This window comes from Populus trichocarpa, chromosome 6 (genome assembly GCF_000002775.5).
Source record: "Populus trichocarpa isolate Nisqually-1 chromosome 6, P.trichocarpa_v4.1, whole genome shotgun sequence".
Lineage (NCBI taxonomy): Eukaryota > Viridiplantae > Streptophyta > Magnoliopsida > Malpighiales > Salicaceae > Populus > Populus trichocarpa.
Genome location: NC_037290.2, coordinates 17,657,573 through 17,673,901, shown reverse-complemented (window position 1 = coordinate 17,673,901; position 16,329 = coordinate 17,657,573). Strand labels below are relative to the sequence as shown.

The 16,329-nt window shown below is 35.1% G+C and overlaps 1 protein-coding gene across 1 annotated transcript; it reads left to right on the top strand.

Annotated features, from left to right (window-relative positions):
• The first annotated feature begins 2,985 nt into the window (after positions 1–2,985).
• On the top strand, positions 2,986–15,403 carry LOC18109605 (diacylglycerol kinase 4-like). The gene is made up of 4 exons (XM_052453899.1): positions 2,986–3,125; positions 13,145–13,232; positions 14,189–14,264; positions 14,961–15,403. The coding sequence occupies exons 2-4, from the start codon at positions 13,164–13,166 to the stop codon at positions 15,047–15,049; spliced, it is 234 nt and encodes a 77-aa protein (XP_052309859.1). The 5' UTR covers positions 2,986–3,125; positions 13,145–13,163; the 3' UTR covers positions 15,050–15,403.
• Positions 15,404–16,329: the final 926 nt, after the last annotated feature.

Sequence of the window (16,329 nt, the reverse complement as noted above, 5' to 3'; positions counted from 1 at the left end):
AGCCTATCTAACCCGTAACCTGATTATTATAATGGGTCAATTACCAAATCGGGTTTAAAAACTATATAAAATTGTATTATTTAAGAAAATATATTATCGAAAAATTTCTCTGGCAGCAAGATCGATAAATAACAATTGTGATTTTGCGTTGCGATTCAACCATTTTCGTCCATACGATTCAACCATTTTCGTCCATACGATTCATAGAGTCAAACATGCAGAGAGGAATACGTTGTTTTCGTCCATATGGTAGCGGCAGGGAAGATGCATCTTTCAGTTGTCAGGTCAAAATAGGCACCGCATATGCCTGTGTTAAAAACAAAAACCATTATAGACGGTGTCGACGTTTATTTTTGTGGTGTAAAATATTTTAACATGTATTTCTTTTTCAGGAAATATATAACGTTGATATAATTATAAAATAAAAATTAAATTTATGGCATATCTATAACCACGACATGAGATACAAGAATTAGCTGTAACTTTTGAGGAAAATTACAGTGTTTTTTTTATATATTGTAACTATAATTTTTAACCAGCTCAATATTAAAAAATAAAATTGAAAAAATATAATTTAAAAAAAAATCATAAAAAAAAACAATGCGGAGAAACACTGTAGCAATCAATAATGTTTTTTTTTAAATTACAAAACTAAATTTTCAATCAGCTCAATATTAAAAAAATAAAATCAACAAAAATAATTTTGAAAAATAAAAAAATAAAATAGAAAAATCATGTGGGAAAACATCATAAATCCATAGTATTTTAAAGGAAAAAAATTACGAAATGAAATTTTTAACCAGCTTAATATTAAAAAAGTATAATCTACAAAGATACTTTAAAAAAAATAAAAAAGAAAAAAAGTTAGAAAAAAAGTAATTTTGAAAAAACAAATAAACAAAAAAAAAAGAAATGCACTGCATTGGGTGTGGGTGAACAGTGAATCACCCACACCCTTTAGCTTATTACTTAATTAATATTTTGATTGTAGGTGCTCAGACTTAATCAACCATTGCGGACCATTCTGAAGTTGACTCGGGCACAAACTCATCTTAAATTTGGTTATAAGGCACATAACATGAGATTTTTGTTTCATGCCCAAATCTCAACCATACAAATTTTATAATTTTTTTTTAAATGAAAAACCAGAAATATGCAAAAGAAAAGAAAATTTATCCTATTTCACAAACTTTAACTATTTTCATATAATTTATTCCATTTCTTGGAATTTAAGTATATTTATATGTTTTCATGATTTTTAATATTTTCGAGTAAAAAGAAAATTAAAAAGAAAAAAGAGAAGAAAAAATATCTAAACAAAAGGAAACGAGAAAAAAAATTGAGAAAACAAAAGGAGTTTAAAACAAAAAATAATGAGAAAAATAATATATATATATATATATATTATCTAGTTTAAATTTATTTTTTTAAAATTAATTAATTTAAGATAATATAAATATATTAATTTATCAAATTTAATTAAGAATATATTTTATATATTATTTTATTATATACCATTCAATTTTTACAGTGCTTATATTCATCTTTTTATAATGTAAGCAATTTTTTTACAAACCATTATTTTTTTTAATCTTATCTAATTGCTTTTCTAATAGCGTATATTTTTATTTTTATATAGTTAAAAAAAAAATTATTTCTTAAAAAATAATGTTATCAAGCTCAGTTAAATTCATGACTTAAATTGCAAGTTTAATAAATTAATTCAGGTTCTTTTGGGTCAATTAAATATTACTTGCTAGATTTTAACGATCACCAACCACTTGAGGTCAATGCTCTAAATTGTAAATGAAAATCTCAACAAAATTAAAATATTTGTTTAAAATAATGTTTGGAAGTTTTGGCAAGTTTAATTTATCATTCTAACTTCGAATAGACCCCAACACCGTCACGGTAGAAGTTGCAATATGTATTTTTGGAAATCATGATTCTCTTACTGTTGTTAAAAAAAGCAAAAATCATTTTAGTAAATCATTTTAACTATTGACGCAAACACTAGAAAAACTTTACGAACACTAGAAAAATAAAAAATTCAAAAAGATATGACATGTTTTTAGAGCCTAGCTTTGATACCAATTGATGCGAACCTTGTGATTATGTAGTCATGCAACTCACAATCAAGATTGAGATCTCATATCAGAAAGCAAAACGAGGTCTAATAGCAATGTGACATAATAAAAACATATCTCAATGCATTAGTACTATTGGAATGAAGTAGAATAACGCCACAAAACTAGTTAATCTTTGATAAGACAGATTGAGTTCATTTAAGAACAAAAAAAAATACAAGAATCTCTATCACACTTTAAATTGAAAAGTTCATAAGTGTTATTCATTAAAGGTTTTGGAATTTAGGCTTTACGTGTGTTTAGATAGTTATGAGAAATTAACCCTAATTGATCTATCTTTATGGGCTGAACTGATCCATTTACAAAAACTGACTCAAACCCTAATCTTAACAAGTCTTGGATCCTAGCTAAAAAAAAATAAAATTAATTAAGTCTAAACAAGCATTGAGTTATAGTTAATAAAAAAAAAAGTATTAATTAAACCTAAACAATTCCAGTGAATTTTTCGACTATGGTTTGGTTTGCTTAGAGAAGTTGGCTGACCTCGGTGATTATTGTGCCAAAGATACTCGTGACAAGTTGAGAATTATGGTATGTTTTGCATGGTATTTTGAAATAAATGCACTTTTTCTTGATCGGTACATGAATGATCGTGTTGATGATGCCATTTCTTGTTTGTGTACGCTTTGAGAAATTTTTGGATGAGTGGAAAGGTTGCGGGAGGTGATGGTACGGTTGGTTGGGTGTTAGGAAGTCTCACAGAGCTTCATACACAGGATAGGAAGGTTTTCTTTTACAGTTTGCTTCATAAAGATGACCTCCAGTAGCGGTCATTCCTCTTGGTACTGGAAATGACCTGTCAAGGAGTTTTGGTTGGGTAAGGTTTTCTTTTACAGTTTGCTGACTTTAATCTTGCATTATTAAGCTGTGGTCTAGAATGATTTTTTTTCAGGGTGGTTCATTTCCTTTTACCTAGAAATCAGCTATCAAAAAATCTCTTCTCAAGGCCATTACAGGTCCAGTGTGCCATTTAGATAGGTAAGCATTCTCTTATGATGCAAGCTGCTCCTATGTTCTCACCATAAAATGTATTTCCTTTGTTATTCTTTTCATATTGTCTAGAAGTCGAAAATTTCTTGACCGCTGGCAATATTTATAGCTGCCTGAAGCCTTGTTCATCTTTAAAAGAAACCCTTATTCTTGTGGATTTCATAACAAAGTGACAATTGTGGTCATTTTTTAGTGTGTAGATATCTCCTCGCGCATTAATCTTGCTGTTCATGTTTTCCCCAACGTGCCACTGCTTAGAACTTGGTTTTTGCAGTTAGCTTTTATTTTATCTATGTAGACATTGTATCTTGGCATTTTTTTTTCTGGTTTTCTGTTTCTGCCATGCCTTTGTGCCCTTGAGGATTCCTCTTGTGCACTTCTTTGCAACTTGCATCATCTTGTGCTCATAAATCTTGTACTTCTTGTCATAACCCAATTTTTGACCATTTTATTTTAATTATTATTATTATTATTTTATTTACTGAAAAGGATAAAAAAATGATGATAATGATGAAAAAACAAGTAAAATGAAATAAATGAAGAATGAATTAAATTTTGGGTTAAAGGCAACATGATTGGAAGTTTTGGGGTTTTGGAATTAATTTAATTAATCCAATTAGGGGTTTAATTGGAGAATTGATAAGTTTTGAGACTTAATTGAGCTTCAAATTAATTTAATTAATCAAATTAAGAGTTTAATTGAAGAATTAATAAGTTTTGAGACTTAATTGAGTTTGGAATTAATTGAATTAATGAAATCAGGGACTTAATTGAAGAATTACCAAATTTTGGGGATAACTGGGGTCAAAATTGTGCTAGATTAGAGTCCAAGGACTGTGTTGTAAAAAACGCTGAAATGCTGAGGTCCAATTAAAGTTTATCCAGGGGCTCATTTACAAAAATGTCAAAACTTCAAGGACCAGATCATAAATAGCAGTTGATGGGAAAACGGAGCCGTTTCTTGGAAAAAACTGTTCACTGTCGTCTTCCTCCGTTTCATCAGTTTCCAGCCAACGCTTAAATTTCAGCATTGAAGGCGCTTAAAGGGTCGGTTACAGGGCATTTAGGAGGCCGGCCGTTACCACCGATTTTGGCCTTATAAAAGGAGAGGGAGTCGTAGCCAACAGGAAAAAAAAAAAAACTGTGAGCGACCGAAAAAGAGAGAGGGAGCAGAGAAAAAAAGGAAACCCAGAAACACAGAGCAAAAAAAAACCAAGAGAGAGCACGAACCAAACAAAGATTACATAGAGAGGAGTATTTCTTTTACCATTGCTTTCGTCCCTGTAGACAACGAAACAAAAAAACAGAACTGAGGGACTGAAACAAAAAACAAAAGAGGGGACGAAGAGAGACATAACCCAGGGAAACTTTTGGTCACTCAACCAGCAACAAATCCTCGTGCTTTTACCACCATTTGTCTTCGTCTTGAACGGAGAAGACTGGGCAGAGACACAAACAAAGAAGAAAAACTGGGGGAATTGGACTGAAAAGGAGAAGAAAAAACAGGAGCTGAACCCAGACGAGAAACCAGAAACCGGAGAAAAGAACAGAGGAGAAAAAAACCGAGAACCAGCAAGAAAAAACCCGAAACAGAGGAAGAACAAGAGGACAACGCAGGAGCATACAAGGGAACCGAAGCAGAGCTTTGGCCGGTCATCCATCACGCCTCCGTCTCCCGAATCAGAGAGCAAGCCAGGCGAACAAAAAAACGAAGAAGAGCCAGAGAACAAGAAAGCTTCGCCTCCAGCAGTCCAGGTAAGTTCTTCCTCTTCCCCGCTTTTCATTTTAATTCACCGGCTACTGTTTACTTTGAATTTTAATTCACACATTCTAATTCATTTCCTCTATTCTGCTCATGCACGCGTGAAATCACTTCACGCGTGCTTTCTTTGATTTTTGCCCAGCCGGGTCACTGGCTTGAGCCAATGACCGGGCTGGGCTGGCTGGGTCTAGCCCAGCCCATGTGGGCTGAGCTGGGCCCAGCCCAAAAAAATAAATAAAATAAAAAAACAAAAAAAAACAGAAAAGTAAAAAAGTAGAAAAAATAAAAAAAATGTGTATGCATGAATAAAAATAATGTAAATTTATTGGTTTATCCACTGACGCCAGAGTCAGGAATAAAAATACCGGTTTAAATTTATATTATTTTTATTCGGTGCATTTTATTTTATTTAGCTAGAAAAATAAAAAATATGTGCATGCGTAAAAATCAATTTATTTTTATTTATTTATTCACTGGCGCTAGAGTATGGAATAAAAAATATTGATGTAATTTTTCGTAGCTACGAATTTTTACCAACGCCAGAGTTGGAATTATTCGAGCTCGAATGTTCACTGGCGCCAGAGTCAGGAATATTATAAACAGATCATCATAGCATAAGCGAATAAATGTTTAGCAATTTAAGACAAAACCAGCAATGCAGTCTGCCTCAGGCAGAACGTTTAAGGGGTGATAATATCTTTCTTTTTACGTAACCAATCCCGGGCCATAGAATCTCTGTTGACCAGTTAGGGTTCCTAGTGACCATAATACTAGGTGGCGACTCCTCAAACAAGACATTTTCCCTTAAAAGAACAAGATGCCAGATATCTGTTCTTTTTTCATAATGAGAGATTATTTTTTGTGGGCCGCCGCGATGTCGGGTGCGACAGGATGGCGACTCCACTGGGGACTTAGGATTAAGCTTTGTCTTTTGTCTTATTATTGCTTTTTTTTTTGTGTTGATTTGTTTATTTTTCCTGCATTTACTGCTTTAGCATGCATCCTTATTTATGTTGTCATGCATCACTTTGGAAGCACACACTTTACATCCTAGGATAAGTGGGGGAGTAACGGTACCCCAATGGCTTTAGCCTGGGTAAGACTCGTGAAACCATCCAACTCTCGCTTGATTGTTTACTTGGTAGTGGTTGATATGCCGAACTGATATTACTCAGGGCCTCTATCTTCACACTACTTGTAAGCCTCATATCGACCTTTCATGGACGATCACTGAGCATGCGAGAGACCCTTTGAAACTAGATAATGACCAACCCCTTGATGCACTCAACAATTAGGATCTTCCCACTAGGTTGTCACCCCGTGAAGGGCAAGTTTGCATTTCATACGCATTTTTTTTTTATCAACATTTTTGCATAAATTGCATGATTTGCATTTAGCAGGTTGAAATATAGGCTCCCCATTGAAACCCGCCTATAACACTCGTTCGAGAAAAAGACAAATGGAAAACGAAGAAAGAGCCCAGTTAGAAGCCCAACATAAAAAAGAGGTGGATAATCTTAAAGAAGAAGTCGCAAGGCTTACTAGTCTACTCGAGCAGGCCTTGAGAGATAAATCCGGAAAAGCAACACTTATAGCTCAGCCTGAAGATATGCATGTAACTCATTTTGATCCACAGAATCTGGGGGCAAATAGGGTGTCATCTGAATTTCAACAAGCTATACATTTCCAGCCAGCATACCCCAGGAGAATGTCGTTTACCATTGATTCTACCAAGAAAGAATCTCAAAAATGCAAGATGGTGAAAGAAGATGATTTGGAAAAATGGACCGCTCTAGAAAAGAGGATAAATGCAATTGAGGGAAACCATTTGTGTGACCTGGTGAAAGCTTTCAATATGTGTTTGGTGCCTAACGTAGTCATTCCTAAGAAGTTCAGGGTGCCGGAATTTATTAAATATACGGGAACCCAATGCCCTATAACTCATCTCAAGGCATACTACAACAAAATGGCTGAGGTGGTTGATGATGAGAAATTGTTGATTCATTTCTTTCAAGACAGCTTAAGTGGCGCTACCCTTACTTGGTATATGCGATTGGATAATACCAAGGTTAAAAAATGGAAAGACTTAGTTGATGCCTTCATGAGGCAATATAAGTTCAATATAGACGTGGGCCCTGATCGGTTAAGCTTGCAAGCTATGGAGAAGAACAACAAGGAGTCCATAAGAGAATACGCCCGAAGATGGAGTGAGGTAGCTGCATAAGTTAATCCTCCCATGTTGGAAAAAGAGATGATTAGTTTATTTTCCAACACCTTTTAAAGCTCCGTACTTTGAATACCTGGTTAGAAGCTCTGCACAACATTTCACTGACCTGGTTGTTATAGCTGAGAGGATTGAACAAGCCATTGGGTTAGGTAAAATTGTTGATCCGACTGAAAAGAACGGTTTCACCGAAAAAGGAAAGGACACTGAAGGGGGTGGCCAAGTCACTTATCATCCCTATAGCTAATTTCTTCACATCGACTACCAGAAATCAACTATTTTGAAGAAAAGCTATGGTGATGGTAGGTCGAGAATGATCTACAAATGACTTCAATTGACTGTTGAGCAGATACCCTTGTCAAGGAGAATAAACGATTGAAAGATTCTAGAAATTTCAATCAATGATCACTAAATGTTTAGCCCCTTTATATGTTATCATGCTAGTATTCATAGCCCAAGATGTTGTCATAAGTTCTTCGTTGTTGAATTTATTTTCCAAAGTTTCAATGAAAATAATGAGTTTGTCATTCAATCGTGTTTACGATTAAGCTTTATTCATTTTTCTGAGAGAGCTTTCTTATAAAGACTCACAAACACATCTTTGAAGCCTTGCGCGATCTCATATCATAGACGCAATTCATCTCTTTTACCAAAATCAGTTTCCCTATTGGAGTTTTGAAAAAAAATTGATCTTGCATTTTGATTCCGAAAATAATTTGATGTTTATTCAAAAACTATATTTTTAACATTCTACTTGTAGAATGACAAGTGAATCAAGCAACTCCATCATTGAGGTGACTAAATTATAAACAAAAAAAAAAGAAATGAATAAACACCCTTACCCCATGACTCTTGAATCATGTGTTTTTAAATGTATGAATAATGGTATGTAGTGAACTCGTTGCTCATGACCCTTGAAATGCATCTTTGCAAAGACCAAACCATCACACTGGATGAGGTCAAAGTTTATTGATAGCTGCTTGCGCTTGAAATGAGGAAAGGCCATCTTTGTTATTCCTTTCACGTTCTGAAATAAGTACATCCCTCGAGATCCCTTTTTGAGCCTGAATAATTTTTCTTTCATGAAAAAAATCCCAACTAGGATCACACCCCACACTGAGGGGCAAGTGAAATTTCAATGATCAAGAAAGATGATAAAGTCGTGAGAAAGCTAAAAGGCAAAAGAGCCCAAGAAACTCAAATGCTAGGGGGCATGCCCAAATCACAAGAAAAAGGTGATAACCAAGATAAAGTGAGTATGCTCTATCAAAGCAATGAAAAAGAAAAAGAATAAAGAAAAAAACAGCGAATCAAAGAAGAGCGGCAAAAGAAAATATAAATGACATCAATAGTCAAACTATTGATAGTGATCCTTAGTCTTTGAAACCCTGAAACACTCTTTGAGCCTTATGAATCCTTTTCTTTCATAGCAAAAAAACCACAGCCTATGTTACGTGCCTGTAAAAGTCCTTTCTAATCAAGCAAGCAAGCAACCTAGAACAATAAGCAATGCTCTCAAAATGCAAAGAATACTTTTTCATAAGATTCCTGACATCAAGAATAAACTACTCATTATTATTCATGCTGATAAAAATAAATGTTCAAAAAGAGACAAGTTTTTCTCATACAAAACCTCGAGCTTTTTCTCGAGCCCTTCACTTTAAAACAAAGGGTCATCTCATGACATATTTCCACCGAAGACCTCATTGCCAAACACAAGAGCAAATAATCTCTTTTCCAAGAAATGAAATAACCAAGGAGTTGCAAGATTTCAAAAGCAAAGTGTTTTAGACTCACATCGAAACAATTTTTGTTTTCAAAATGCAAGATCAAGATTTCAAGATTCATTCTAGACCCATACTCCTTCACCAAACTGAAAAGGAGAGAAATGAGAGAATGGCTTCTTAAAACTATTATTTGTCTAAGTTGCTGACAGAGCACACTTGGGGGCAATGACCAATACAAAGGGGCAACATTGTGTTTTGAAGGAAAAATTATAGAAAAAGAGATGGTAATTTCCTTCAATAAGACAAGGGGGCATTTTGGATTATAAAAGACAGCTTGATCCTTTCAGCAAGTGACACCGAATGTTTTTAGCAGTGAGACGAGGAATAATACATGATCCTCTCAAAATTACTTGACGAGACAGAAAATCTCTAGCAAGCAAGTGGGTCATAATGGGCACCACAAAGGCTGAGTTGTGTAAACAAATCTGGGAATAAACTTACATGGGCCAACTTGAGTAGGCTAGAAGCCAAACGACAAAGATGACCCAAATCAGAGGTAACAAGTCCTTATCAGTCAAGCAACAAGAAGACTAAGAAGAAATGGGGGCCTATATTTCAAAACAGGTAAAGATGCATGCATATCATCTAAACTTTGAGACATTGGACTATGAGTTTTGCAAATTTCAGATGAGGAAATTCCAACGGAATCCATCAAGTGGAAGGCCAACTTGAAATGGCCAAAGATCGAAATTGTTGTTGAAAATTTTTCATTTTTGAGAATTTTTTAATCTTGGGCAGGCCGCCCATGAGAATTAGGCCACATGAAAAATCTCTGTATTTTTCCACCACCTTTCATATTCCATTCCTGAGGTAGTGCATTGCCTATCCTACCTCCCTTTTTAGTGCGCCTTCAAGCCCTCATCTCATTTCCTTTCGAGCGCGCCTTCGAGCCCTCGACCATTAAAGGTAGTGCATTTCCTATCCTACCTCCTTTTGAGTGCGCCTCCAAGCCCTCATTTCCTTCGAGTTTTCATCTATTGAATAATGTGCCTTCGAGCCCTATCATGTCTTATTAAAAAAAAAATCCTCGTATTTTTCCTCTGGGCAGGTAACCCATTACAATGTGACCATCTGGGTAGGTAACCCATTACAATATACCATCTGGGCAGGTAACCCATTACAATGTGACCATCTGGGTAGGTAACCCATTACAATGTGACCATCTGGGCAGGTAACCCATTACAATATACCATCTGGGCAGGTAACCCATTACAATGTGACCATCTGGGCCGGTAACCCATTACAATATACCAACTGGGCAGGTAACCCATTACAATGTGACCATCTGGGCAGGTAACCCATTACAATATACCATCTGGGCGGTAACCCATTACAATATACCAACTGAGCAGGTAACCCATTACAATGTGACCATCTGGGCAGGTAACCCATTACAATATACCATCTGGGCATGTAACCCATTACAATGTGACCATCTGGGCAGGTAACCCATTACAATATACCAACTGGGCAGGTAACTCATTACAATGTGACCATCTGGGCAGGTAACCCATTACAATATACCAACTGGGCAGGTAACCCATTACAATGTGACCATTTGGGCCGGTAACCCATTACAATATACCATCTTATACTGGGCAGGTAACCCATTACAATGTGACCATCTGGGCCGGTAACCCATTACAATATACCATCCTATACTGGGCAGGTAACCCATTACAATATACCATCAAAAAAAAAAAAAATGGGTCGTCTTCCAAATAACTTGATCTCTCTGTAAAGGTCGTGTGTCAATCTATTATTTTCGAAGTTTTCAAGATAAAAAAAAAAGAAAAAAAAGCAAAGGTTCTTTCTGTATCTGCTTTTCTTTATAAATTTACTATATAAAGCTAAAAGAAAATGAAATTTTCCAATATCTTTGCATAGTAAATATTATAAAGAGGGGGCAACTGTCATAACCCAATTTTTGACCATTTTATTTTAATTATTATTATTATTATTTTATTTACTGAAAAGGATAAAAAAATGATGATAATGATGAAAAAACAAGTAAAATGAAATAAATGAAGAATGAATTAAATTTTGGGTTAAAGGCAACATGATTGGAAGTTTTGGGGTTTTGGAATTAATTTAATTAATCCAATTAGGGGTTTAATTGGAGAATTGATAAGTTTTGAGACTTAATTGAGCTTCAAATTAATTTAATTAATCAAATTAAGAGTTTAATTGAAGAATTAATAAGTTTTGAGACTTAATTGAGTTTGGAATTAATTGAATTAATGAAATCAGGGACTTAATTGAAGAATTACCAAATTTTGGGGATAACTGGGGTCAAAATTGTGCTAGATTAGAGTCCAAGGACTGTGTTGTAAAAAACGCTGAAATGCTGAGGTCCAATTAAAGTTTATCCAGGGGCTCATTTACAAAAATGTCAAAACTTCAAGGACCAGATCATAAATAGCAGTTGATGGGAAAACGGAGCCGTTTCTTGGAAAAAACTGTTCACTGTCGTCTTCCTCCGTTTCATCAGTTTCCAGCCAACGCTTAAATTTCAGCATTGAAGGCGCTTAAAGGGTCGGTTACAGGGCATTTAGGAGGCCGGCCGTTACCACCGATTTTGGCCTTATAAAAGGAGAGGGAGTCGTAGCCAACAGGAAAAAAAAAAAAAACTGTGAGCGACCGAAAAAGAGAGAGGGAGCAGAGAAAAAAAGGAAACCCAGAAACACAGAGCAAAAAAAAACCAAGAGAGAGCACGAACCAAACAAAGATTACATAGAGAGGAGTATTTCTTTTACCATTGCTTTCGTCCCTGTAGACAACGAAACAAAAAAACAGAACTGAGGGACTGAAACAAAAAACAAAAGAGGGGACGAAGAGAGACATAACCCAGGGAAACTTTTGGTCACTCAACCAGCAACAAATCCTCGTGCTTTTACCACCATTTGTCTTCGTCTTGAACGGAGAAGACTGGGCAGAGACACAAACAAAGAAGAAAAACTGGGGGAATTGGACTGAAAAGGAGAAGAAAAAACAGGAGCTGAACCCAGACGAGAAACCAGAAACCGGAGAAAAGAACAGAGGAGAAAAAAAACCGAGAACCAGCAAGAAAAAACCCGAAACAGAGGAAGAACAAGAGGACAACGCAGGAGCATACAAGGGAACCGAAGCAGAGCTTTGGCCGGTCATCCATCACGCCTCCGTCTCCCGAATCAGAGAGCAAGCCAGGCGAACAAAAAAACGAAGAAGAGCCAGAGAACAAGAAAGCTTCGCCTCCAGCAGTCCAGGTAAGTTCTTCCTCTTCCCCGCTTTTCATTTTAATTCACCGGCTACTGTTTACTTTGAATTTTAATTCACACATTCTAATTCATTTCCTCTATTCTGCTCATGCACGCGTGAAATCACTTCACGCGTGCTTTCTTTGATTTTTGCCCAGCCGGGTCACTGGCTTGAGCCAATGACCGGGCTGGGCTGGCTGGGTCTAGCCCAGCCCATGTGGGCTGAGCTGGGCCCAGCCCAAAAAAATAAATAAAATAAAAAAACAAAAAAAAACAGAAAAGTAAAAAAGTAGAAAAAATAAAAAAAATGTGTATGCATGAATAAAAATAATGTAAATTTATTGGTTTATCCACTGACGCCAGAGTCAGGAATAAAAATACCGGTTTAAATTTATATTATTTTTATTCGGTGCATTTTATTTTATTTAGCTAGAAAAATAAAAAATATGTGCATGCGTAAAAATCAATTTATTTTTATTTATTTATTCACTGGCGCTAGAGTATGGAATAAAAAATATTGATGTAATTTTTCGTAGCTACGAATTTTTACCAACGCCAGAGTTGGAATTATTCGAGCTCGAATGTTCACTGGCGCCAGAGTCAGGAATATTATAAACAGATCATCATAGCATAAGCGAATAAATGTTTAGCAATTTAAGACAAAACCAGCAATGCAGTCTGCCTCAGGCAGACTTTTAAGGGGTGATAATATCTTTCTTTTTACGTAACCAATCCCGGGCCATAGAATCTCTGTTGACCAGTTAGGGTTCCTAGTGACCATAATACTAGGTGGCGACTCCTCAAACAAGACATTTTCCCTTAAAAGAACAAGATGCCAGATATCTGTTCTTTTTTCATTATCAGAGATTATTTTTTGTGGGCCGCCGGGTGCGACACTTCTGAAAGAAGTCTTGTTTGGTTATAGGTGTGGTTTGATTATGGCTTTTCGACATAACAAGCACTTAATTATGTTAAACATTACCTTTTTGATGATGCAGTTGGCATCTTCTAGTGTCAATGCCGAGTGGAAAAGTGGTGGATCCACCCCATTCCCTGAAACCTACAGAGGAGTGTTCTCTTGATCAGGTACTGGGCCCTGCTGCTTTAAATTACACTGTTTTAGTCATTTGGCTGCTAAAGTGTGCTTATTTTTGGCTGTTGAAGGGTAATGTCAGTGTAGAAAGTGCAAATTAGGACAAAGTCCATATTCAATAGCTTTTTTTTCTGGTGGTGCTTATTATTATTATTTCGCGGGGAAGGGGTGGATTCTTGATGGATTGATTTTCCCTTTTTATGCATTGCAAGTTATTTGGATTGTCTACAATTAGTCTTATTCGTGGTTGCCATGATCTGCTTCATGCTCCCTGTGCATTTCATGATACTGTCAGTTTTATGATAGTTATTATAATTCTCAAAGACCAGGATGACCCTTGGGTGAGTTAGCTTACCCTGCAGACCCATGCTAGCTAACTGTATAGAGGGAAGGATTTATAATCACAAGCCTAATCACCTTCCATGCAACGTGAGGAATATGAACATTGATATTTGAGTTTCTGAATGCACATGACTCTTGGAAAGAATGAAATTTTATATTTGGGATCAAGTAATATAATTGGAAATAACTTTTAAGTGTTGGCTTCAACCTATATTTAACATAGATAATTTAGAGCCTTTCTTTTGTCTGAATGAATCGTACTGTCATCATGTGCTGCTTCATCTACGGCCATAATGTTTTCTTGTCAAGATACTTCTAGAATTTCTGTTCTGTCTCCTCTGTAAATGAATACACTGATCCCTCCTCCACTCCCACCCACACGCATACAGAGATAAAGGGGCAGGGATCCATGGATGTAAAAAACCAAATACATGTCTTTGGGGTGGGGGGGGAGGGGGGTGCATTTACCAATATGTTGATTTATAGATCTCATTTCATTGTAAACTGAAAGTCAGTTACTTTGATAGTTTAATCCTGTGATGTTTATTTGCTGATATATTGGTACAAATCTGGTAGCTGAACGGTTGTAATTTTCTTTCGAGTGCAGGGTTTAACAATTGAGGGGGAGTTGCCTGAGAAAGTGAACTGCTACGAGGGAGTGTTTTATAATTACTTCAGCATAGGTATGTCAATATGTTCTAGAATGGCCGTTAAAGTTGCGCACATATGGTCTTAACTTGGTTTTAGAGATTTATAATGTTGTTTGAGTTCAACTTTTTGTCTTGACAAGTGTTTCAACTGATGAACTGAAACAAGAATGTTTCATTCCAAAGAATCTGTTACTTTGTTTCATTGTGCTCACTTGTCCATAATGATTCCAAGTATTTTCTGTGTAAGAATTGAACTACTTGAAAGTTGAAAATTGTCTTTTTGACTGCGAAATGTTTTTTTTTTCTTTGTTTGTTTTCTTTTCTTTTGTATTTTTTTAATCCATCAAATGGGGTGTTTTCTCATTCCATTGGTTCTTCTGGATTTATTCTTTCATTTGCTTCCTTTTTGTGCCCATTGGTTCTTCAACATGTTATCTCATTGGTTTGTACTTTATAATTGTTTGTTCACTAGACAGAAGGCTTAACACAACGATTAACTCCCCATCTGAACTAGGCGGTGCATGTTGAACTCAATTTCGCTAATTAACTCAGACAAGAATCCTATGGCATTTAAGAAAGAAAGATGTAAAACTTCATTTGCAAAGACTTGCTTAATGACATTAAAAATTTTGTTCCAAATGACAACCTTGCAGGTTTTAGCTTGTGATGAATATTTGTATCCTGTTTTACTCTTTAGGTTGCTTCTAAGTTTATTGTTTGTTTGCACAGGAATGGATGCTCGGGTTGCCTATGGCTTCCATCACCTACGCAATGAAAAACCTAACCTTGCACAAGGTCCTCTTTCAAACAAGGTTTGACCTAATCTTCATATTTCTTTATATATGAATTTGTATATGTTAATTTCCTTGGAAATACACCATTAACTGGACTCTTAGTAGGATTGATTGGAGCTTAGTTCTTAACAAGGGGCATAATAGAAAAGCTGAAAAAATAAAGAATAGAATTCTTTGATTGTATTTGTATTTCGGGACAAACCAAATTGGAAACCTTGACAATATGGTGGTTAGAGGGAGTATTAAATTAGGATGATGGTGGGAAAAGCGATATATCATTTTCGTATGTTGCTAAAGCTCTGTTCTCAACACATTGGTACCATACTGTAAAATTGCTGGTACAAAACTGTTATTTTTAAATTGCAAAAAATTGAAAAACTTGAGAAGAAAATAAATATCGAGGTCTAATAACATCTATCTAAATCTAATTAATTATTTATTTATTCTGAACACTTCTAATTTTCTTGAATTTTGGCTCTGTGAATTTGATGATTTGCAATAGAGATAGATGTGTGAAACTTTTAAGAAATAAAGATTCAGCAGCAGCATAAAGGTTGTATGTTTCTTTCTTTTGTTGAATTTCACAGAAGCTGTAGAAAGGTCATCTAGTTTTGTTGTTTATTTAGCTGTTCATGTTGTCATCTTTATTTTGCATGATCTGTTATTTGTAGCGCAAAAACTCTCACGAGTTGATGATGGAGAATGAAGAAAGACCTCTAGGATAATACTTGGTCGCTTAGTTTATATGATTATTCAAGGTTTAGTAGTTTTTAAGAGCTTTGTTGTTTCTTATTTCACTATAAGATTTAACAGTTTTACTGACAAAATTTTTCCGTCGGTGTAAGACACATATTCCATCGGTAATTATATTACCGACGGAATCGTTCGTCGGTAATGTTTTTTCCGTCGGTAAATCCGTTGGTATATTATTACCGACGGATTTACTGATAGAACAAACGTGTCGGTAATAATATTTTTTATTACTGACGTATATACCGATGGAATTTCCGACGGAAATTCTGTCGGTAATTATATAAAAACATTTTTTTAAAAAATTATTTTATAAAATTATAAAATAATTAAATTAACATAAATCAACACTCTATAATATATACTCAAAATGCTTGGAAAAAAGAATAAGAAAATCAACTCAAACAAATTTGCAACAAATAAATAAAATGAAAAAATAAATTCAACTAAAAAAATTCATATGAAAAAAATGAAGTTGCAATTGCTAAAAATTTAAAAATTTCTATAAATAAATCAACTAAAAATTGATCTCATATGAAAAAAAATATCTCACA